This window comes from Lynx canadensis, chromosome D2 (genome assembly GCF_007474595.2).
Source record: "Lynx canadensis isolate LIC74 chromosome D2, mLynCan4.pri.v2, whole genome shotgun sequence".
Taxonomy (NCBI): domain Eukaryota; kingdom Metazoa; phylum Chordata; class Mammalia; order Carnivora; family Felidae; genus Lynx; species Lynx canadensis.
Window position 1 is genome coordinate 83,288,636 of NC_044313.2, and position 21,744 is coordinate 83,310,379.

At 38.2% G+C, this 21,744-nt stretch overlaps 1 protein-coding gene across 1 annotated transcript in view; it reads right to left on the reverse strand.

Annotated features, from left to right (window-relative positions):
• PCDH15 (protocadherin related 15) overlaps window positions 1-21,744 on the reverse strand; it is a 786,947-nt gene that overhangs the window by 50,350 nt on the left and 714,853 nt on the right. Inside the window, 2 exon segments of the mRNA XM_032595259.1 lie at window positions 2,198-2,286; window positions 9,765-9,980. Of these exon segments, the coding sequence (XP_032451150.1) occupies window positions 2,198-2,286; window positions 9,765-9,980 (305 nt within the window).

The following is a 21,744-nucleotide window of genomic DNA, read 5'->3' on the forward strand; positions in this document are numbered from 1 at the left end:
TTTAAAGGGATCAGAAATTTTTGTGCTTCAGAATCTCTAAATTAACACAGATTTTTAAAAATTGACACTAAGGAATTAGGCATGTGCCTGCTATACTATCCTATTATCCAGAGCACTCTGACTGATTCATCATCATAACCAGCGAACGCTCAATAGAAGAAAGAAATCCCAACATTCACTATGAGAGTCTAGATCTTGATTCTGTGGCCCTGAATGATTCAACCACATAACTGCTGACAAATGATGCTATACTGCCTAAATTTTATCAAACACAACACAGGATTGACATCCTTGTTCCAATTTTCTAGACGAGGAAGTGTGGCCCTAAGTGCTAAATCTCTTGCCTGAAGGTCACACAGTTATCCTAAGTTTCAAACTGGTCAGGTTGAACCCGTAATCTGAGCTCCACACTAAACTACCCTCTGGAAAAAACTGGCATCTCTATCTTCACACTCCTGACTGGCTCACTAACCTCGTTGTTAGAATACCTGCTATTTACTGAATATTCACAATTCTCACTGCCCTACACGGCTTATATTATTTAGTTCTTCACAACAATCCCACGATATAAGCTTCACCAGCTTTTGTGAACAAATGATAAGACATGGTAAGGCCAACTGGGGAAGACCAAGGCATCTTGATCGTGTTCCAAAACTGATATGTGACACGAAGTCTAAGCTCCTTTCATAGGGATATATTTCTTTCAAGACTAGAAAGCTGTTCTTTCTCTTTCAGGTCTTCCTTTCCACTTAAGAGGGGGGAAATCATAAAACTGCTATGAAATCATACTTCTACATTGCCATTTCTTCAGTTTTCATAAATTTTGTCTTGATATGAGAAAGGGGAATCATGATTTAGCTTGTATAAAATTTCCATTCAATAAAATGGATAGGGTGCCTACTACATAACTTGAATGACAGCGATGAAAATACAGGACAGCACCCTATCCTCATGGAACGTATACTTCGGTGGGAAATTGACGTAAAGTGAAAATATTAGTTAATGCTTTGAAAACAAAGACAGCAGAATGAAGAATTAGAGGTTGAAGATGGTTGTACCATATTTTGATGGTACAATCAGAGAAAGTCTGCTTCCATAGATAACATTAAAGCAGCTAAGAGACAGGCGTGATTCTAGATTTTTTTCAGGTGTAAATCAGCGATTATTTTGACAAGAGGTTAAGTGTACATAAACCCCTTCTGTAGCGGTAACCCAGACACTGAATGATTGATATTCCAAGCATAAACATTGAGAATCCTCTTCTCCACAGGACATTGTACATGGCGCTCGAAGGTTAAGTTTGTGATGTAGTAAGAGACGATTGTTACAGAGCGCATGCTTTTATTACAGAAGAAATACTCAGGCATGCATTAAGCTTTTCTTATTGTATACGGCACATGATTACTAAAAGTTTCGCCGTCTGATATCTGAAGCTGCTTCTGGCAACTTGGAAGTGAAAGATATTTTGCTAGAGAGAGGCAGTGAGAAATTGGTACCTGCCACCCTGAACTCAAGGGAAGACGCAGAATTAACAAATGAGTGTCCATCTAAAAATTATGAAATGATGGCAGGCTAGGTTGGCTGGCTCAGAGTGAACTAGTAAAGACATTTAGTAATCTTTTAGAGCATTCAGAATATCAGAGAACTGTGGCTTCATAAATAGTCCCAACTTTGTCTGATTCAACAATGACATGTTAGGTATATACACTGTTCAAAAGGCACAATGTGGCATATTTTCTAATATTGTCTAAAATTAGTCTCTTTGGTTTTTGAAAGAATAAGACTTGGCCATCTAGATCCATCACTTTGAGAAATAACATTCCCTGGGCTCACTGGATTGATGACTCAATGAGTTTTTTGAATCATTTGGGGCTACAAAAAATCAAGATATATACTCTAATAATGACTCTTAAGGTTCCTTTCTTCTCTGCAGCGTTTTGAGGTTATGTTGATGCATCGGTCAAAGCATCCTGAATAACAGCATCATCTCACATCTAATTTCCATACCTCTTGGAAGGCACTCTCAGAATCTCCACGTATTTTAAGTGAAGCTCTCCATTTCAGGAAAAGGGTACACTGAATTATTAAGATGGTGTTTTATGGGTTTAATCTGAACACTGTAGTGATTAAAATGACCTAATGCAATAAAAATATAGCTATATGAATATAGACATATAAGTAAGCAAAAATCCATTACTCTGTAAGGTCTTCTATCTTTTTCTCCACCAGAGTCGGGGGCACGTTCGAAACGATCACCTGCATGTCCAGCTGGTTGACCACAGAGACCTGCAGGAGGAGAACCAGAGCCCGTTGAGAACTAACGAGCATTTTTATAACCCATTTCTTTCCTACTATGCATAGACCCAGTGGCTCCCCATGTTTCATTTAGGAATAAGTATCTTTAGTGAGACAACCGCCATTAGATGTTGGGCAGGTGGAGATGGGTAGACTATCATTGCTTACTTAGAAGTAACAGAGCGCTAAGTGACTTCTACTCTTGTTGGTTTGTGTGGGTTTTTTTTTGTTGGTTGGTGATTGTCTAAAGCATGAAGGAAAGCACATTCAGTTTTCTAATTGGGTTATTTAAGAACACTCAGGATAATGGAAAACACAGGTTTTACAAATCTCAGGAAAGCATTCATCCAGTGTGACTAAGAAGCTGAGATGTGAGTAGTTAGAATAATTCATTCCATGAGATCATTAGACAGCCTTCATGTCTGCTTCAGCAGATGCTGGGTTTGTTATGCCCTGAATAGTGGCTTTGTGTATCATGTACAGCAAAGGTATTTAAATGTTTACCATTCCTAGATCTTATTTATGTTACTTTCCCAGTGCAGTGGTTAGGCAAATATTTCCAGAAATAAACAGGTCATTTTTGAAGGAATTCTGCTTACAAAATTCTTCTTATAAAGACTTTTTAAAAACATATTTCTATTATTGTTGGGTTCAATCTCTGTAATGGATTAAAATTACAAGAAAGAGTCAAAAGAAGAAAAAGTAACATTTGTGAAGCACACATTCTAAAATCAGAGGTTGCCAGTGTACGTATTATTTCTAAGTTCTTCTAATTCTTCCTAAAGAACTTCTTAGCTTTCCTTTTTTTATCTATTTGTGCCCAGGTACTTTAGATAGTAGTGGCCAATAAAAAAATTAATGTAAGCCACACATACATGCAGATACGTAATTTAAAAATTTCTGGTCCCCACGGTAGAAAGATTAAAAAAATAGTGAAAGCCATTTAATAATACACTTCACCCAATATTTTAATAGATTATCATCCCAACACACAATCAATACAAAACAACTTATTGAGACATTTTACATTTTTTATACTAAGTCTTTGAAGCCCAGTGTGTACTGTATACATACTTAGAGTACGTCTCGATGTGACACGGCCACATTTCAAGTGCTCAGTAGCCACAGAGGACAAGTGACTAACACACTGGACAGCAAAGCTCTAGAAACCCTCACCTTCTCTTGCTGGTCACTGTCTCTCCTGACTGGTCTCTGGTGCCATCTCATTTTTCTTGAAAAGGAAGAGGCAGCTTAATAATCTTTTTTAGACAGCTTTGCATAGTCTTTGATACAACACCAAAAGTCAAGTGCTAGTCTGAGTGTGAAATTGAAAATCGGGTTTAGTTACATTAAAACACATTTATCTATCTTCCACTTTCAATGGATCTTTACCCACAAATGATGCTTTAATATCATGCATTGGTCATTTGGAAAATGCCGGTTCATTGAGTAACACAGATTCTTCAAATATTGAAACACTACATAATACAATATCAAGAAAAATGTCACATTCCTTAAAATGACCACTGATCTCATGGTCTTTAATAATGGGAAGCTGTCAGGCTCACACTGGTGACTGACTACAAGCTTTCCAATATTCTTTTTATCTTTAAAATTTATTTTACTTTTATTTACTTTCATTTTTTTTTAAGTGTATTCATTTATTTTGAGAGCCAGAGAGTGCGCAAGAGCGGGGTGGGAAGGCAGAGAGAGGGAGAGAGAATCCCAAGCAGGCTCTGCACTGTGAGCGCAGACATGGGGCACGATCCCACAAACCACGAGATCATGACCTGAGCTGAAGTCAGATGCTTACCGACTGAGCCACCCAGGCGCCCCCAAGCTTTCCAATATTCTACTTTGCGCTTGGAAGCTTTGATGCTATCAGTAGCCACAAATACTGTCCGTTGTTTTCCTTGAACTGACCGTCTCATTTCATTCATTTTTGTGTAAATGTCTACCAAATATTCAAGTCTGAATAAGCCTATTTTATCTCAAGTTATTTTTTCAAAGCAAAAGCTATTTCGTAAAAAAACAAAAACCCAGCCAATTCAGCTTACATAATAGTTCTCCTTCAGACTGCCCTCTACATCCTTAAACAACAGAAGTGTTCGAAGCATACTTCCCATTTCATTACACAACATACTGAAAAGGTATTTAGTCAAGAGTGGAGGTTTGTTAAAATTAATCAGTTTTACTGCTTACGAGTAAGGACACTCTTCAAGCTTTTTTTTTTTTTTCCTGTTTATGTATGACTATGAAGGATACAGTGAAAATAGTGGTGCAAATGCAATACAGTAAAAAAGTCAAACAATGCCCTAGCAGTCTCATGAAAAAAGTTCTGACTCCACCAAACCCCAAAATGATTGGGGGGGGGGGGGCCCTCAGCACTCCATGGACCACACTTTGATAACTGCCAATTTACACTGTAAGACAGAGGTGATTCACCCATCGAATGGGCACTGGGTACCCTCTATATGTCAGGAATTATTCTGGGCACTTGAGATACATCAGGGAATAAAATAATTAATTAAAAACAACAACAAAAGCTATCCTCATGCAGTTTCCGGGTGGAAATACGAACATGAATATAAATCCACTGTAAAGAGCAAACAATTAAGAGGTGTGATGTTACACAGTCGGCTGCAATTCTGAGCTGGATGGTCTGAGGAGGCTCCAGTGTGAAATGCATCCTTGCAAATATTTGGAGGAGACGAGGGAGCTAGTTCTGAACACTGCAAAATCACAAAAGTGAGGGAATGTCTGCCTATTTGGGGAACAGCAAGTTGGCCAATATTACTGGGTCTGAAGGACTTCAATGGAGAATAGAAAATGATGTCAATGAAGGCCAGATTATCCAGGGCCTCATAGTCTTCTGTAATGACCCAGGAATTTCTCTGAAAGACCTGGGTGATAGGAAAAGCTTTTGAGCAGAGAAACAAGAGGACCTGAATTACCTTATAAGGGATCACTTTGGCTGCTATATTAACACCAGACTTGAGTAGGGGAAGAGAGGAAGCATGGGGGCAAGTTACTGAGTTTGTGGTTTGTGAGATGACACAGGTGAAATAGGAGGGTGGTTTCAACCAGGCTCCAATAGGAGAAGGGTTGAAAAATGTGTAGATGACATATACATTTATATACACACACACACACACACACACACACACATACATATACATATATATGTTTGTCACACACACACATATATACATAACATTTATGAATACCACAGTATTTACTGAGGGATTCACTGTGTGCCTTAGGAGAGAAAGGAATCAAGAGCTTTTTAGCCTAAGGAACACAAAGATGATCTGGTCATCGAGTAAAACTGAGGAGATGGGGAGGGAGGGATGACAGAGTGAAGAGATGTGATGAAGAAGAGGAACTCAGTTCAGGAAACATTAAATAGGCATCTTCACCCAACTTTCCAGTGTGCACACAGATCTATGAATTTGCTGTTCAGAAATGATCTTTGGGGCCAAAACATAAATGTGATGTTCTTTAGTATATAGATGACATTTTAAAGTTCTGGTGACTGAATGAGTTTACAGAGTGAGAATAGACAGAAAAGAGAATTAATGTCTGACCCAGAAGAAACATCAATATTAAAAGGTCAGGAGAGGAAAATGAACCAGAAAGGAGACAGAGAAGGGACGAACAGTGGGTAAGAGACGACCACAGGATAATGTGGCCCAGAAGCCTCATAAAGGTAATAACCAGTCGAGTATTGCTGATGGTTCAAATACAATGACGACTGACATTACCAGTGAATTTAGTAACATGGAAGTTCTGGAGGAGGGCTTGGAGCAGAGTTATAATTAGAGACGGTTCAAGAGAGATTCCACAGCAAACACCTAGAGCCCACCCCAGCAGTGAGTTTTTCTGGAAAGAGGAACATAGAAATGAAGTGGTATTTGGAAGGAGATGTAGGTAAAGAGGGTTTTTAACATCAGTTTGGAAGATGGAAAACCAGCATGTTTATGGGAATAATCCAATAAAGGGGAGATTGATATGGCTCTTGCATAAAAGAAACAGAAGAGCAGCTGAAACGATGTCCCAGAGCTGGCGGGTGGGGATTGGGCCTGTTGTACAGGTAGAAGTCATGATAGGAGCATAAAGAACTTGTCTAAGTGAGCAGGGAAGAAGACAGAGCATACATTGGTATAAATTCTGGTAGATCAGTAGGATTCGTGGTGCGGGTTGTAGTAGTCGTCTTCTAATGCCTTAATTTTATCTTTCAGTGAAACAGAATGTCCATTACCCAGACAACAGTGAGGTCGAGAAGATACTGGAGGACTGCACAATAGGGGCTCTTGCAGGAGAGACGTGTGGAGGGACCAGGAAGCACAGTGTGGTGCTCACGTGGGGGCTTTTATCATTAATTTAAAGTAAGACTCTACAACTGTGTATGTTTCTGGAGACATACTCAGCATGACTATAGGTCTGGAGAGAGGAGAATGTTGGAATTATTTAGACTTAATGGTTTTGCCAAATGAGTATGATGTCGGGAGAAAGGGCAAGGAAGTTGAATCCCTATGTGACTGAGGGCTTATGGTGGTCAGTGTTGTACTATAAAGCTAGTGTGCAGCAGAGAGAAACCATGAGGGTGGAGGGAGGCTAAATGGACTGAAGGTCCTGGAGGAGCCACAGAGTGCTGGTGTTAGCTGGGTATGTTCAGTATGACTTTCGAAGAGTGGGAGGTTTGAAATGGAGGTTATAGAGGGGATGCATTCACTGGTAATGGCAGAAATAGCTGGCTTCTAGTGGATGCAATAGGGTGGAGGGCAAAAGCACCAGAGAAGAGGCAGCCAAGAGGTTGTAAATTCAGGATACTGGAGGAATCATTTGTGTGTGTGAAACTGCCAAAAATCAGGACAATGGGATTGCTGGAAATGGTGACAGTAACCAGAAACTTAACTCACTGAGTGTGTTGTGGGGGGAAGACCCAAGGTTTGGGAGATCACAGCAACAATGTGAGAGAGGCAGTGAGTGACAGGCTCAGACGGGAGAACCAAGGCTGGATCTCAAGAAGAGGGAAGGTCTAGAAGTAGCCACGTCATGCTCAAAGGTCCCCCTCGGCCAGTGCGTGATCCGAAGTGCGGCAAACAGAAACAGAAAAGGATTCAAACAGAAGCCAGCAGCGTGAGGAGTGTCCTCTTGGGAGAACAGAGTCCCAATAAACAAGAAGGTTTCTTCTGAATTAAAAATCTTACCTTCACTCACTCCTGCTAAAAATTTTCCAATGCTTTCCCACTACTTTTAAGAAAAAGTTCCAGTTTGTTAACATGGCCGACGACCACCACATGAGCCACCTACTGCCATGCCCAGCCTGGCTCTCGGCTCTCATGCACTCTGCTCGCTCGCTGCTCTGGGCTGAGTACTATCTCTCCGGGACTCAGGCTGTCACAACTTGTCTTCCTTCTCGATTCTGGCCCAGGCCGTTCCCTCTCCATCAAAGCCTCATTTCTCCCTTTCTCTCCACATTCCCTTCTCTTGCCTGACAGGATTTCAGACTTATCATAAATGTTGTTTTGCTAGGAAGTTTTCCACACACACACGGTAGTTTTAAAGGTATACTTTTTAATTTCCACACAATAGTTTATAGAGTCGAAATAAGAAACCCATAAACTTCGCATGGCTTATGTACATACTACAAATATAATCTACATAGTTATATTTTATTTATGTTATTGTAGTATTTTTTTATTTTAGGAGGGGGAGGGGCATGGAGAGGAAGAGAGAGAATCCTAAGGGGGGGGTCCATGCTCAGTGTGGAGCCTGATGCGGGGCTCGACCCCACGCTCTGGGATCATAAGATAAGGAGTTGGACACTCAATCGACTGAACCCCCCAGGTGCCCCAAAGTAGTATTATAATTATAAATACTTAGCGTAATTACCCTAGTGGCTAATCTTACAACATCACAGTGTGCAGCCTTTTAACAGGAAGGGAAAAGCAACATTATTTTATATTAGGTTTGCAGATCTTAATTTTATCAAAAATCAGTGTCAACGTTAGTATCTTCTATGTCAAACGCTTCCAGACTTAGATTGGCCTTTGTTTAAAACCACTGCACTGTTCTAAATGGGGATGTTCGAACTTCATAGCCATCATAGTCAAGGTGGTTGGTCTTCATGAGTACCTATGTAGAAGAAAAACATTGATCCTGCTGTCTGCGTATCTGAGAAGATTGAACTAGTTCAGAGAATTACATGTAATGGTGAAAATGAAGATTTAATAAGATGCAAACGGCAAAAGAAAAATTATACTTGATGATGCCTTTATGTGAGAAGCATTTCCAGTAATAATTATAACTTGTAATCATAGAAAAATCCAACTAGTCCACACCACCAGGTTGGTGGAAATTCCACAAGTCAGAAACACGGGTATTGAACACCTTGAATAAGCAGTAATATCAAACCACCCTTGAGTACGCTCTACCACTGAGATGGTGTCCAGCCTAAGAAAAAGCAGAGGAAAGCAATGTTCTTGACTGAGCCAAATATAACTTAGTCAAGAATCATTGATGCTATCATCAGGGATTTGGGTCAAATAAGGAAATTACATCTATTGGAGCAGAAATTTGCTTCAAAAAATTTCCTTTTATTTTCTTAATTACAAAAGGTCTAAAAGGAATTTAAGCATTAATACAAATTTCATACATTTTAATTTCTCCAGCACAACTCTGTGAAGTATTTAAAAAATTTTAAGGAGGGGCGCCTGGGTGGCTCAGTCGGTTAGGCCTCCGACTTCGGCTCAGGTCATGATCTTGCGGCTCGTGAGTTCAAGCCCCGCATCGGGCTCTGTGCTGACAGCTCAGAGCCTGGAGCCTCTTTCGGATTCTGTGTCTCCCTCTCTCTCTCTGACCCTCCCCCATTCATGCTCTGTCTCTCTCTGTCTCAAAAATAAATAAATGTTAAAAAAAAAAAAAAAATTAAAAAAAAAAAATTTAAGGAGCTCCAGCCAACTCTATAGTAAAAATGAGATCTGAAGACCAAATAGTAATCCAATACTTTGGAATTGCTGTCACAATCATATATAAAAAACATATCATGATGTAGTTCCCAAGTGTGAAAAAAATGCACAGCCTTAAAGCTATACCTTTTATATCCTAAGCTAGAGCTATTGACAACCTGGATGAAAATTAATTTAGGTTTTAGGAAACCTATTTGGATTAAACTTAAAAGGTCTATGAGTTGGGGCACCTGGGTGACTCATTTGGTTAAGCGTCCAATTCTTAGGCTCAGGTCACGATCTTATGGTTCAAGCTCAATGTGGGGCTCTGTGCTGACAGTGCACAGCCTGCTTGGGATTATCTTGCTCCCTCTCTCTCTTCTCCTTCCCTGCTCATTCTCTCTCTCTCTCAAAATAAGTAAATAAAACTTAAATAAAAAAAATTCTATTAGTTGAAAGCACTGACCATGGGGTAACTGCACTCCAGTCCCCTAATCTCAACTTTCACCTACTTACCAGCACATCTGCCTTGCCACTTAGCCCCTGCCCATAGTTGTCAGTCGCGATGACTTGGAATTTGAAGTAGGACCTTCTCATGTTGTGGAAAAGCATAGCGGTTTTGATGAGCCCGGTATACGTTTCTACCACAAATCCTTCTTTTCCCTCTTTAATTGGTGGAATGATGAGTCGGTATGCCATGGCGCTATAATTGCCAGTATCTTTGTCAGTAGCCTAGGAGGGGAAAACAAAACAAAACAAAACACAGGGTATAAATAAGCAGGAAAAACATAGCCTGTATTAAAGGGCTTATTTCTGTTTGTAAGACTGATGTTCTTTTGTGATAATAACACAACACAACCCTCTTAACTGTCTATTGTTCTGGGTATCATCCTGTAGATTATCAGCCTTTGTGTCCACAGGGATGAATGATAATGACTACCCAGGGTGAATTCCAAGGACACAGACACTAACCCGGTCCAGTCAGTGAATCAAGTGTTTTGATTGGCATGTCTGATGCATTCCACTCTGGGCTGGGATCCAAATTGGTTTAAGGATGGGATTGATTGTTTACCTAGCCATTGTCTTGTGTAATAGACATAGCTTGTGATAGTGCTTTTCATCTAACCCATTTCCGAAAGGGGAAAAAATAAAATAATGCACTAAAATCTCTCAGATGACAAGAAGAATAAAAGTTCAAAACTTTTTCATCAATAAGTCTAGAGATATATAAAGATCCTAATTAGTTAATGCCATGTCATAATTAGAGAAGGTTAGAATACTAATTGTTCCTTTTTAATCACTCAATATCCTGATTAATCAGATTTGTTCCTAGTTGTAGGTACTAATGATCTACATGTTAAGGTTTCTTAATATTTAGAATTTAAAAAGGTAAATAGTTGTTTAGATGTCTTTTGTAATGAAGCTTTGAGGGTAACATATTAGTCTGGCTCTATAGCTTCTACTTCAGAGATGTTTCAGAACACAAATTTGAGAATCATTTCGTAGTGAAATATTTGGAGGAGGAATAATGGATAGGAGAGTCTTAGTGAATTTATACAAGGTTACGTACACCTGCTTCATGATACTAGATATGTAACTTTTATATTGTTATTCATTATTTTTATTATCTAGTTATTTTTACAAAAAGTATTATTAAATGTCATGTATCAAGCATTTTGGATGTCATTACAATGCTAAGGATTCTACAAAGCATCATCCTTTTAAATACAAACTCTGAGAAATGTATTATGCCAATTATATAAATTAATGCTGTCTAGTGAAACTTTCTGTGGTGATGGAAATGCGCTAAATGTGTTCTAACACAGCAGCCACTAGCCACATATGACCACTGAACGCTTGAAATGAGGCTTATGTGACTAAGAAACTGAAATTTTAATTCTAATTAAAGTGATATGGCCAAAGCTACATAGTAGGTGGTGAAGTTGGGATATAAATAATGACAATAATAGTGAATGCATGTTAAAGGTTACCATGGGCTTGGATCTCCATCTTCAAATTCTCTATATATGTGCTCAACCATTGGAAACATTTAAGGATAGCTCTACCTTTCTATTAAACAAGGTAACTTAAAGTAAGCAAACAAAGAGATATTTTCCTTCAGGATAAGAGATTTCTTGAATTTTGTCAAAATGACTTTCTAAGAAGTAAGATGAGCTGAGCTCCAGCACCATCTCATCTCTGTAGATGGTCTATGTTTCACATGATGGTGGAGCTGAGTTTTGGCATTAGAGGGACAGTAATTAGATTTCAACATTAGATCACATTATCACTAAAAGGGGAAGAAGAACAAAGAAAAAATAGTTATCAAAGTGTTTCTTTTTAAGCTTTGAACTCAGGCATTTTATTCATTTAATAAAGTGGAACATAAAAAATAAAAAAGCCCATTCCCAACTAAAATTAAAATCAGAGTTTGAATCAAGTAATCAAAGATATTTCTTTTGCGTACGATGAGCAAACTTGGGACCAATGACAAATAGGTCAAAGATTTGGTTGAGTATTATCCTTTAACTTATAATTAGCATGGATGTTTCCACTGAAATAAATTTTTTACTGTTAATGCAAATGACAGTGAAGTATTAAAAACATGTACAAAAGTGCACAAATCGTAAGTATACAGCTCAAAAAAATTGCAAACGATGCACATCCACGTGACTAGCACCTGCTTCAAGAAAGAAAACATTACCGCATCCCAGAATGTTCTCTATATCCTCGAACAACACCTACTCCTTAGGGAAACCACTGGCCTTATTTCTAACACCATTCAGTAGTTGCGCCTATTTTAAAATGTTATGTTGATGGGATCACACTATATGTTCCCTCTTCTATCTGAATTCTTTTACTCAATTTTGTGTTGTAAGATTCTAAACCCTTATATTTTTAAATTGTTATAGGCATTTTAAATCATTTTATTTCATCTTCCCTCTAACACTATGAGATAGGTATTATTATTCCCTATTCTACCTATGAAGAACACGAGACTCCAATAGTTATATACCTAATCCACTTAGCTCTTTCTGTGCTTCAGGATTCGAATTCTGATCATTCCGACTCTAGAATCTAAGTCCAATTCGCCACATTTCCCATGCTCCCAAGTATTTACAGCTAACATCTAGTCCTGTGCTTTTTTCTTTTTAATTTAAAAATTTTTGTAATTTGAACTTGACACACAGTGTCACATTAGTTTCGCGTGATTCAACATCTCTGTATGTCATGCTGTGCTTACCCCAAGTGTAGCTACCATCTGTCACCATATAACTCTATTGCATATCATTGATAACATTCCTTATGCTGTGCCTTTCATCCCTGTAACTTATCCATTCCGTAACTGGAAGCCTGTACCTTCCCCTCCCCCCCCTTCTCCCCTTTTGTCCATCCCCTCCACCCCTCCACCAGCAACCATCAGTGTGTTCTTTGTATTTATAGGTCTGATTCTGCTTTATGTTTGTTTGTTTACTTGGTTTTGTTTGTTTGTTTTAGATTCCACAAACGAGTGAAATTTTATGCTACTTGTCTTTCTCAGTCAAACAAACCTTTGTATTTTTAAATGAACCCTGTAGCACAACACAATTATATTTAGGAAAGAAAAGGTAGTTACAGTAAAATCATTGTGATTGCTTGGTACATTCAGTTTCTTTGTACAGTTCTTACTGATTAACTTCCAATTTCAACAAACAAGTAATTTCACTTTCTAGTATTTCTAAGTTACTCAATTAAGATAACGACAAAGTAGATAGGTTAACAGGTTAAGGTGCTTTTTCAAACACACTGAGGCAGGAGGGAAGGGAGGCTTGGGAGACAAGTTGACTAAAGTGAAGCCATATTGGTTTTAGGCTGACCCTGAACATAAAGAGTCACAAGATCCAACTCATGGAAGACTACCAGCCCCATGCCCTCTGGCAATAAAAGCCACAAAGGCTGGGCATTCTTAAGACTGCTCCCTGTGGTTAACTCCACAACCCTAAGACAATGGAAAAACAAATGGCCCAATGTAAGTAATAAACCCAAAGTTAAAGAGCTAACCCCTCCCTATATGGTTAGCTACCCACTCCTTATATGGTTTCTAAAACCTTTCAGTAGAGACAAAGGGGGTCCTCTTCCCCATCTGGGAGGGAGACCAATACTTTGTGAAGCAGCTCCTTTCTTATTTCTAAATGTCTTTCTCTTGAATTCTTTCACAGACAAAGCCAAGAACCCACATGGCAAGTGTCCTGAGACCCTCCCTCTCAGAGCCTTGGCCCATCTGGTGTCAATACCATTCCTGAAGCAAATAATCATTTAATGCAAAAGTCTGGGTATGAAATTAGCAATTACAACTTAGAAATATCTAATTTCTTTTATGATTTTTTCACAGTACATTTGGAGCAAATTATAAAAAAATGAGATACAGGGTTTTTAAAAATCACATTTACTGGATATTTTCCCAAAAGTATAAAATTACTACTGTCATATTAATGTTGTCAGTAATGACTTCACTTTGCATTTCTATTTCTTTGCATGGTCTTAATCCTTTTTGGAATCTCAAAGACCTCATTTCAGAAAACAGGCATTGATGATGGCTTCCTAGGGTCATCAATATTCTTTCAAATCTCCCTCCTTTCTCCCAAGTACATCTAGTTGAATACTAGCCAGTTAGACAGTGAATGATAAAAATTCCAATTAGTGCCACATTTAGAAGTAATTTAAAGTATTTTCAAGTTCAATTTTGAGCGTTTTTAATTTTCAACAAACACATGATTTAAGACTGAAACCTGTCTATAAGATGTGACTGATCAATGTTGTGTAGGTACATGGGAATTACACATAATTAACAACCAAACATTCCTTCATGATATCAATGAGAAGACATGATATATTTATGTACTAAATTACACCAAAAATACTGATAAAAAAAATAAGAACACAATTTTAAATCTGGTTTCAGATGTGAAAAGTGAGAGTTTCAGCAGAGTGTACTACAATAACTATTTGCTTTCTATGTTTGATAATTTTAAATTTACTTTTATGTTTTGTGTGTGTCTGTGTGTGTGTGTGTGTGTGTGTGTGTGTGCATGTGTAGGTTGTGTTTTAGAGAGATAAGGACTCAAATGTCGGGTGTGATTTTGAAAAAAAATCACTCAGAGTTTCAGTTTTCCTTATTCATAAAATGAAAAAAAAAACCATTGATCAACAAACATTATTTCAAGATAAATATGTATATGTGTGTATATATATACACACATATATATACATATATAAAGATAGCCAAGTGTAGTATAACTATTATAACTTAATATTTTATAATATTAAAAATTTTAACATTTTTCATATCATGATATTTACCAATGAATATGCACAAAATTACTTTAAGCTTATTACTCCAGACATGTTATCATGAGATTGTAACTTCCTTAAAATAATCCATTAATCAACTTTTTCAAGATACCTATACTTTGCTCTCTCTTTTTTTTTTTTTTTTTTAAAGTTTACTTATTTTCAGAGAGAGAGCACACTGCATGTGAGCATAAGCAGGGCAGGGGCAGACAGAGAGGGAGAGAGAGAATCCCAAGCAAGCTCCACACTGTCAGTGCAGAGCCTGATGTAGGGCATGAACCCACAAACCATGAGAAAGTGACCTGAGCCAAAATCAAAAGCTGGACGCTTAACTGAGCCACCCAGGAAGCCCTCCTGTTGAGCAAATTTTATTATTTTATAGATAAAGGAAGGAAGGCACACAGAGAGTAGTTACTTTCTCATAATCACAATGACAATCGATAGCAAACCTGGGGAGGCCTCACTCTAAAACCTATATGGAAACCACTATGCTCAATCTGTCACACTAAGTACCAGGACTGAGACCCCAGTGAACACAACAGTAAGTGCTAGATAAAAGATGACAAGAACTCTTCCTAGACATGTTAAGGACACAGAAAGAAAATAATACATATGCAGGCCACAAACTAAGTGAAGGCAGAAATACAAAACTCTTATGAGTGCTGAGTGTGGTTCCACATAGAGGGCTTTTTGCTGATCTAGGTGAGCTTAAAATTCTTGCGGCTGTGATTGGCTCAGAGAATAGGAAACAATACCCAATGCTCACTCACGGAAGTGAGTCTAAGACTACCCTTCCCAGGATGCTAAATTCTCACCTTAAGGACGAATGAGAAATTCATCTCTCCTTTCCAGCCACCACTGCCACCACCATCCCAAACTGCTAAGAAAATCTCCAGGCTTAAGCTTTGATGTTGACTGCAGTGGGGAAAAACCTTCCTTGAGAATCAATCCAACCAACACAAGACCTCATTGGGTCTGTAGCCTTCATTCATACACTACCAATTTGCTCAATTCAAGGAGAAATCATAATATTCTGAACTCGTAAACCCAGTGGTCCTAGACTCTACCTGAATAAACAGAAAAACCACAACTGAGAATTTGAGAAAAGTGACCTGTCACTGATAGTGGCCTAGCCTCCTCCCAGAAGAAAGCACATTTTCAAAACAACCACCTCCAACCTATGCCTTAAATAATCCTAACAAGTAAGTTCCAAGAAAGATAAAAAAATGTTAGAGTAAAATAATCCTAAAAATGAAGAAGGAACAAAATTCCATAAAGAAGAGTTAGGTGAAGAAAAAGCAAAATCAGGGCTGCTTGGTGGCTCAGTTGGTTAAGCCTCTGACTCTGGCTCAGGTCATGATCTCGAGGTTCGTGGGTTCAAGCCCCGCATTGGGCTCTGTGCTGACAGTTCAGAGCCTGGAGCCTGCTTCAGATTCCATGTCTCCCTCTCTCTCTGCCCCTCTCCTGATTGTTCTCTGTTTCTCTCAAAAAATAAATAAACTTAAAAAATAATAATAAATAAATAAAGCAAAATCATACCCACGGAGGGAATTAGCAGGCACAGAATACAAAGCAGACGTGTTCAGTATGTTTCAGTAAATAGACATCTTAAAAATAGGAGGGGAAATGAGAATAGCTGCACATAAATAAAAAGTATCTTGTAGAAATGAAGAAATAGTAATTGAAATGAAAAAGTCAGAGATGAAGCTATTAGCAGTGTAGGCATAGTTGATGAGAGAATTAGTGAACTGAATGGTAGGATAGAAGAAATGACCCAGAATGCCTTACAGGACAAAAAGACACATAAACCTAAAAGCAAATTTGAGCCATAGCATTTAGTGATAAAGTTTAGCAAATGTCTAATCAGAGGTTCAAGAAGAGAGAACAGAATTTTCCAGAATTGATAAAAACAACAACAACAAAACAAAAAAACAGCTGTCAACAGATTTAAGAAGCCCAATCAAGTACCAACAGGACAAACACAAAGTGCCCTCCACATCTTGTAGAAACTGCAGAATGCGTGGCAGCCTACCCCCAACAGAAGGTCGAGTCATAGAAGGGTCTCAGGAGTAGAAGAATGGTGGTTGAGTGGAAGGAGGGAAATATCTTCAAAGTGCCCAGAGAAAATAGCTGCACACTTGGAATTCTAGCCCTAGCAAAAATGTCTTTCAAAAACAAGAAGGAAATAAACACTTTTTGAGACAATCACAGGGTGGCGTGGAAAGGTACCGATGGAAAGTTCTACATGGTGTCCCTTAAATGAAATGATTCCAGTGGAAAATCTAAGATATAGGAAGATATGAAAAAGCAAATAAAGTATTAAATGTTTAAATCACTCGACTTGAGCATGCGCTCTACAATGCATAATTCTATTCTTCTGTGTGGCCAAAAAAACAGACTAAGATATCCCAAAACAATAACATATAAATTTCAATGGTAAGGACTTACTTTAAATGTCTGAATATTCTAAATAATATTCAGGGTGGAGGGTACATTGGTATTTTTAGGTACATGTATGTTAAAATTTCTAAGGTAACACTTATTAAATAATTTTTTTAACGTTTCTTTATTTTTGAGACAGAGACAGAGCATGAACGGGGGAGGGGCAGAGAGGGAGACACAGAATCTGAAACAGGCTCCAGGGTCTGAGCTGTCAGCACAGAGCTCGACGTGGGGCTTGAACTCACCGACTGCAAGATCATGACCTGAGCCAAAGTCTGATGCTTAACTGACTGAGCCACCCAGGTGCCCCATTTATTAAATAAAATAGAGCATATAACATCGCAAATGCACAAAGGATACAAAGGGAAGGAAAAGAAATGAGATAAAAATATAGAAAAATATAGAAAAATGATAGAATCTATCATTTCTGCAGTTAGAATAAAAATAATTCAATCTTCTACTTAACAAACCAGGTTAATCACAGGGGATAGAATATACTCTAATGTATAATACATCAACGCTAAAAGAAGGAAAGTGGAAACATAAGTCAAAATTCATTTTAATTTAGAAAATTTATTTTCATATAGAAATTTACCTTTCTGGCTTTTGCTGGGGGGTTGGAGAAGGAACTGATATTTAAAAATGTTAACAAGGGGCGCCTGGGTGGCTCAGTCGGTTGAGCGTCCGACTTCAGCTCAGGTCACGATCTCGCGGTCTGTGGGTTTGAGCCCCGCATCTGGCTCTGTGCTGACAGCTCAGAGCCTGGAGCCTGCTTCTGATTCTGTGTCTTCCTCTGTCTCTGACCCTCCCCCATTCATGCTCTGTCTCTCTCTGTCTCAAAAATAAATAAACATTAAAAAAAAAAATTTTAAAAATGTTAACAAGGGGGCGCCTGCGTGGCTCAGTTTGTTAAGCGGTCAACTCTTGGTTTCAGTTCAGGTCATGATCTCATGGTTTGTGAGTTCAAGCCCCGCATCGGGCTCTGCGCTGACAGTGTGGAGTCTGCTAGAGATTCTCTCTCTCTCTGCTCCTCCCCCACTCATGCTCTCTGTCACATTCTAAATAAATAAACTTAAAAAATGTTTAAAGATACATAAATAAAAATGTTAACAATATTAAAAGTTAGTCCCGATGCGTTCATGTGTGGCTGAGAAGAACGAGTTTCACTATTTGCCTGAGATGTCATTGGAGAACTTAAGCGTGAATAAAACAAAAGAGCTAAGTACTATTTTTTAAATAAATTAACCTTTGTGAATATAACCTGCATTGTTTCCTTAAAAAATGCGGAAAATTCCTAAAGATATTGTAAGAAAGGGGAAAATATAAGTAAAAATTACAAGTTGATTACATAATTTTTAGATAGTAGTAAGGACATATCTAACAAACTTGGTTAAATTAACACCTAAAAATTAAAGCTGGCTCATCGTGAAAATTGTAACCGAATCAAATTTGCTACAGAATCGATGCCACTTGACTTTTTCTATCAGCTTCTTTATAATAAAAAATGTACACTGGGCTCCGGGCACAGTCTTTATTATCTGGAAGAGGTAACCTTGGAAGATTTGATTCATAGACTTTTGGGAGTTTCTGTTAGTGAGTAAAATCAGGAAAGTTATGTCTAAAGTTGTTTTAAAAGAATGAAAATCAGAAATGAATATTATAATTATACCTGTTGTAATTATATTTCTAAATGAAAGCTAAGACACAGGAAACCACGTATGAATTTCTAAGACCTCATCTGGAAATTTTAATGCACACAGGTGCCCAACATTAAGAGAAAATCGCCAAATAATTGCCTCTATCATATAGGGGTGTAGGTGAGCCCATTAATTTTCTAGCAGCCTAAATAACTGTTCCCCTCTGTTGCCTAAATGAATACTATGGATGTGAAAATATTAGTGGAATAATTAGTGATGTCCTAAGAACTTCCAAAGCCCATTAAAGTCCAATAATGCTAATTTTAAACTTCAGTTTTTCAATTAGACCCCATTTTAACATTTAACAGCACTGAAGGCTCACTCTCCCTGTAATAGAGTGAAAGTATTTTAGAATGTCAGGGCAAAAACTCTCAAATCCCACATTTCCACCTACTAATGTCAGCATGTCAAGCTGTGTTTGTAAGGGGCAAAAAGAACAGATCCTTGGCTTCTTAAACTACTTTAACTTGGCTCTTGTATTTTCAGGAACTACAAAGAAACCTTCATTTTAAAGCTCTTAAGACAATACATATGTCCAACATATGATAAAATATGAATGAGGAAAGGAAAATGTCAGGTAGAGAGGTCTATTTATAAGGCTATTCAAGACTTATACAAAAAAATAAAAGGCAGAAAAAGAGAGGGCATAGTCATTTCAAATAAGAAAGCTTAATGTCTGTTTTTTTTTTTTTTTTCAACGTTTATTTATTTTTGGGACAGAGAGAGACAGAGCATGAACGGGCGAGGGGCAGAGAGAGAGGGAGACAACAGAATCGGAAACAGGCTCCAGGCTCTGAGCCATCAGCCCAGAGTCTGACGCGGGGCTCGAACTCACGGACCGCGAGATCGTGACCTGGCTGAAGTCGGACGCTTAACCGACTGCGCCACCCAGGCGCCCCAATGTCTGTTTTTTTGTTTTGTTTTGTTTTTGGATGTCAAAAAGGTGAGTACAGTCCAATACTTCCTAATTCCAATGTATCTACTATTTGTATACTTAAGTAAAAGTCTAATATAATTCAGAGATATTCTAGTGAGTAAAATAAAACTTACTGTAGAAACAACAATTTAATAATGTTAGGTAGACACAGGCAACACAATTTGAATGACAAAAACCTTTTCAGGAGTTTTACTGTTATTTTATTATAGCTAGAATTTATCAAAGCTTACTCTTAAAAAGTGGTGCCCAATATCATATGATAATTCCTATTTGAAAAATTAAAGAAAGAGACTGGAGAACAGCAGAATCTTCCTTTTATCATTTTTAAAGTTATACACTGAAACATGTTTTATTACAGGAGGCATGAGATTTAAACATCGGAAAGACTTGCATTTATGTGATCATTGAAACTTTTTTTTAAGTTTAATTTTCGTTTCTTTGTAAAATCTTCAGAAAAGAAATACTACCTCAAAAAATACTTGCTTTGTTCTTTTCTTCATTATTGCTATTCTCATGACTGATCATATATTCTCCAATGAAGCTTTGAAATGGACTCTGAAATATTTGTTCTACCTTTTCATCCAGGTGGAAAAGAAAGAAATTGTGTTCCATTCAACACACAGTAATAACGGAAAACATGTACAATTTGAACTCTCTGAGAGAGGAAAACAAGTTTTTGATGTTGATTCTGAATAACAGAATGTTAAAGGTTTTTGGTGAAAGCTCACTTATTATAGGAATGTCTAAGAAGTTTGTACTGTTGCTATGATTCTGCAGCTATGAATTCCAATCCTTCAGCATTCAAAGCAAATTAAATGATCCTCCTTATTTCTCACCTGTGTTCTTTGTCAGTTACATTACATTAGATCAATCCAAGGCCAATATAGTTCCACCTTCTCATCTCCCCGGCTCCTGTCCCTCTTCTAGCTGCTGTGCTGGTCCCTCCCGCCATCGTCTGCCCACCGGACAAGGGCACCCCACCCAGACATGAACTGGGACACAGATCTCAGCATCCATCATCTGGCCCCAGGCCTCCTGACTTCCTGTCTGTCAGCAAGCCTTCCGCGTTGGAGATCTGCAATACCCCTCAGTTCACAGACAACCAAGCAGATGCTGCCCAAGCAGGCCCTCACGACTGAGTTTTCACTCCAGCCATGGCAGAAAGACGGTCAAGAGCCCCCACCTGCCACAAGAGGGGCATTATGACACGCACACGAAATATTCTTAGTCTGATCCCAGTGCACCATTCCAACTTCCTGCCCTACAGGTACCTCTACTTGAATTTCCCCCAAACCATACTACCTATTTTTTTTTTTTCCTGAACAATCTGTGTTCTTCTATGATTCCAACTCTTTACTTACTCAGTTTCTTCTAATTTAAAATGTCTCTTATTGGGGTGCCTGGGGGGCTCAGTTGGTTGAGCATCCGACTTTGGCTCAGATCATGATCTCAAGGTTGGTGAGTTTGAGCCCCACATCAGGCTCTGTGCTGACAGCTCGGAGCCTAGTTCAGATTCTGTGTCTCTCTCTCTTTCTGCCCCTTCCCCACTCATGCTCTCTCTCTTTCTCTCTCAAAAATAAATGATGATAAAAAATGTTTAAGAAGTGCCTTTTGTCTGCTAGGCCAAATGGTGCTCCCTCCTGGACTATATTATGGTATACGTGTGAGCACGCCCACACACACCTACACGTACTGAATATATATAATATTGAACAATAAAGCCAAGTCTCACCTTAAATGATAATTTTCTCAAGTCTGTCCCAATTCCCTTAGGGGCACTGCTGTTTCCACCTGCATGTTCCTAACTACTATATTTTATGTATTTTTTACTATAGCATTTACCTTGGCATGTTATGCTATTTACGCGTATCTATTACACTTGATTTTCTTATTCTTTTACATCTTTTGTGACTTGGTTTTCAGATTGGCCACTAAAATCTCCTTCAAAAATGAAAATTAAAATTTAAAGAGGATATATAACATTTTTTTAAAATCCTCTTGAACACAAACTTTTTTTTAAGCTTATTTTTGTTCCCATCATTACATTATTTAAGACAGTTTGTCCTTCATGTGTTCAAAAATTTGGACC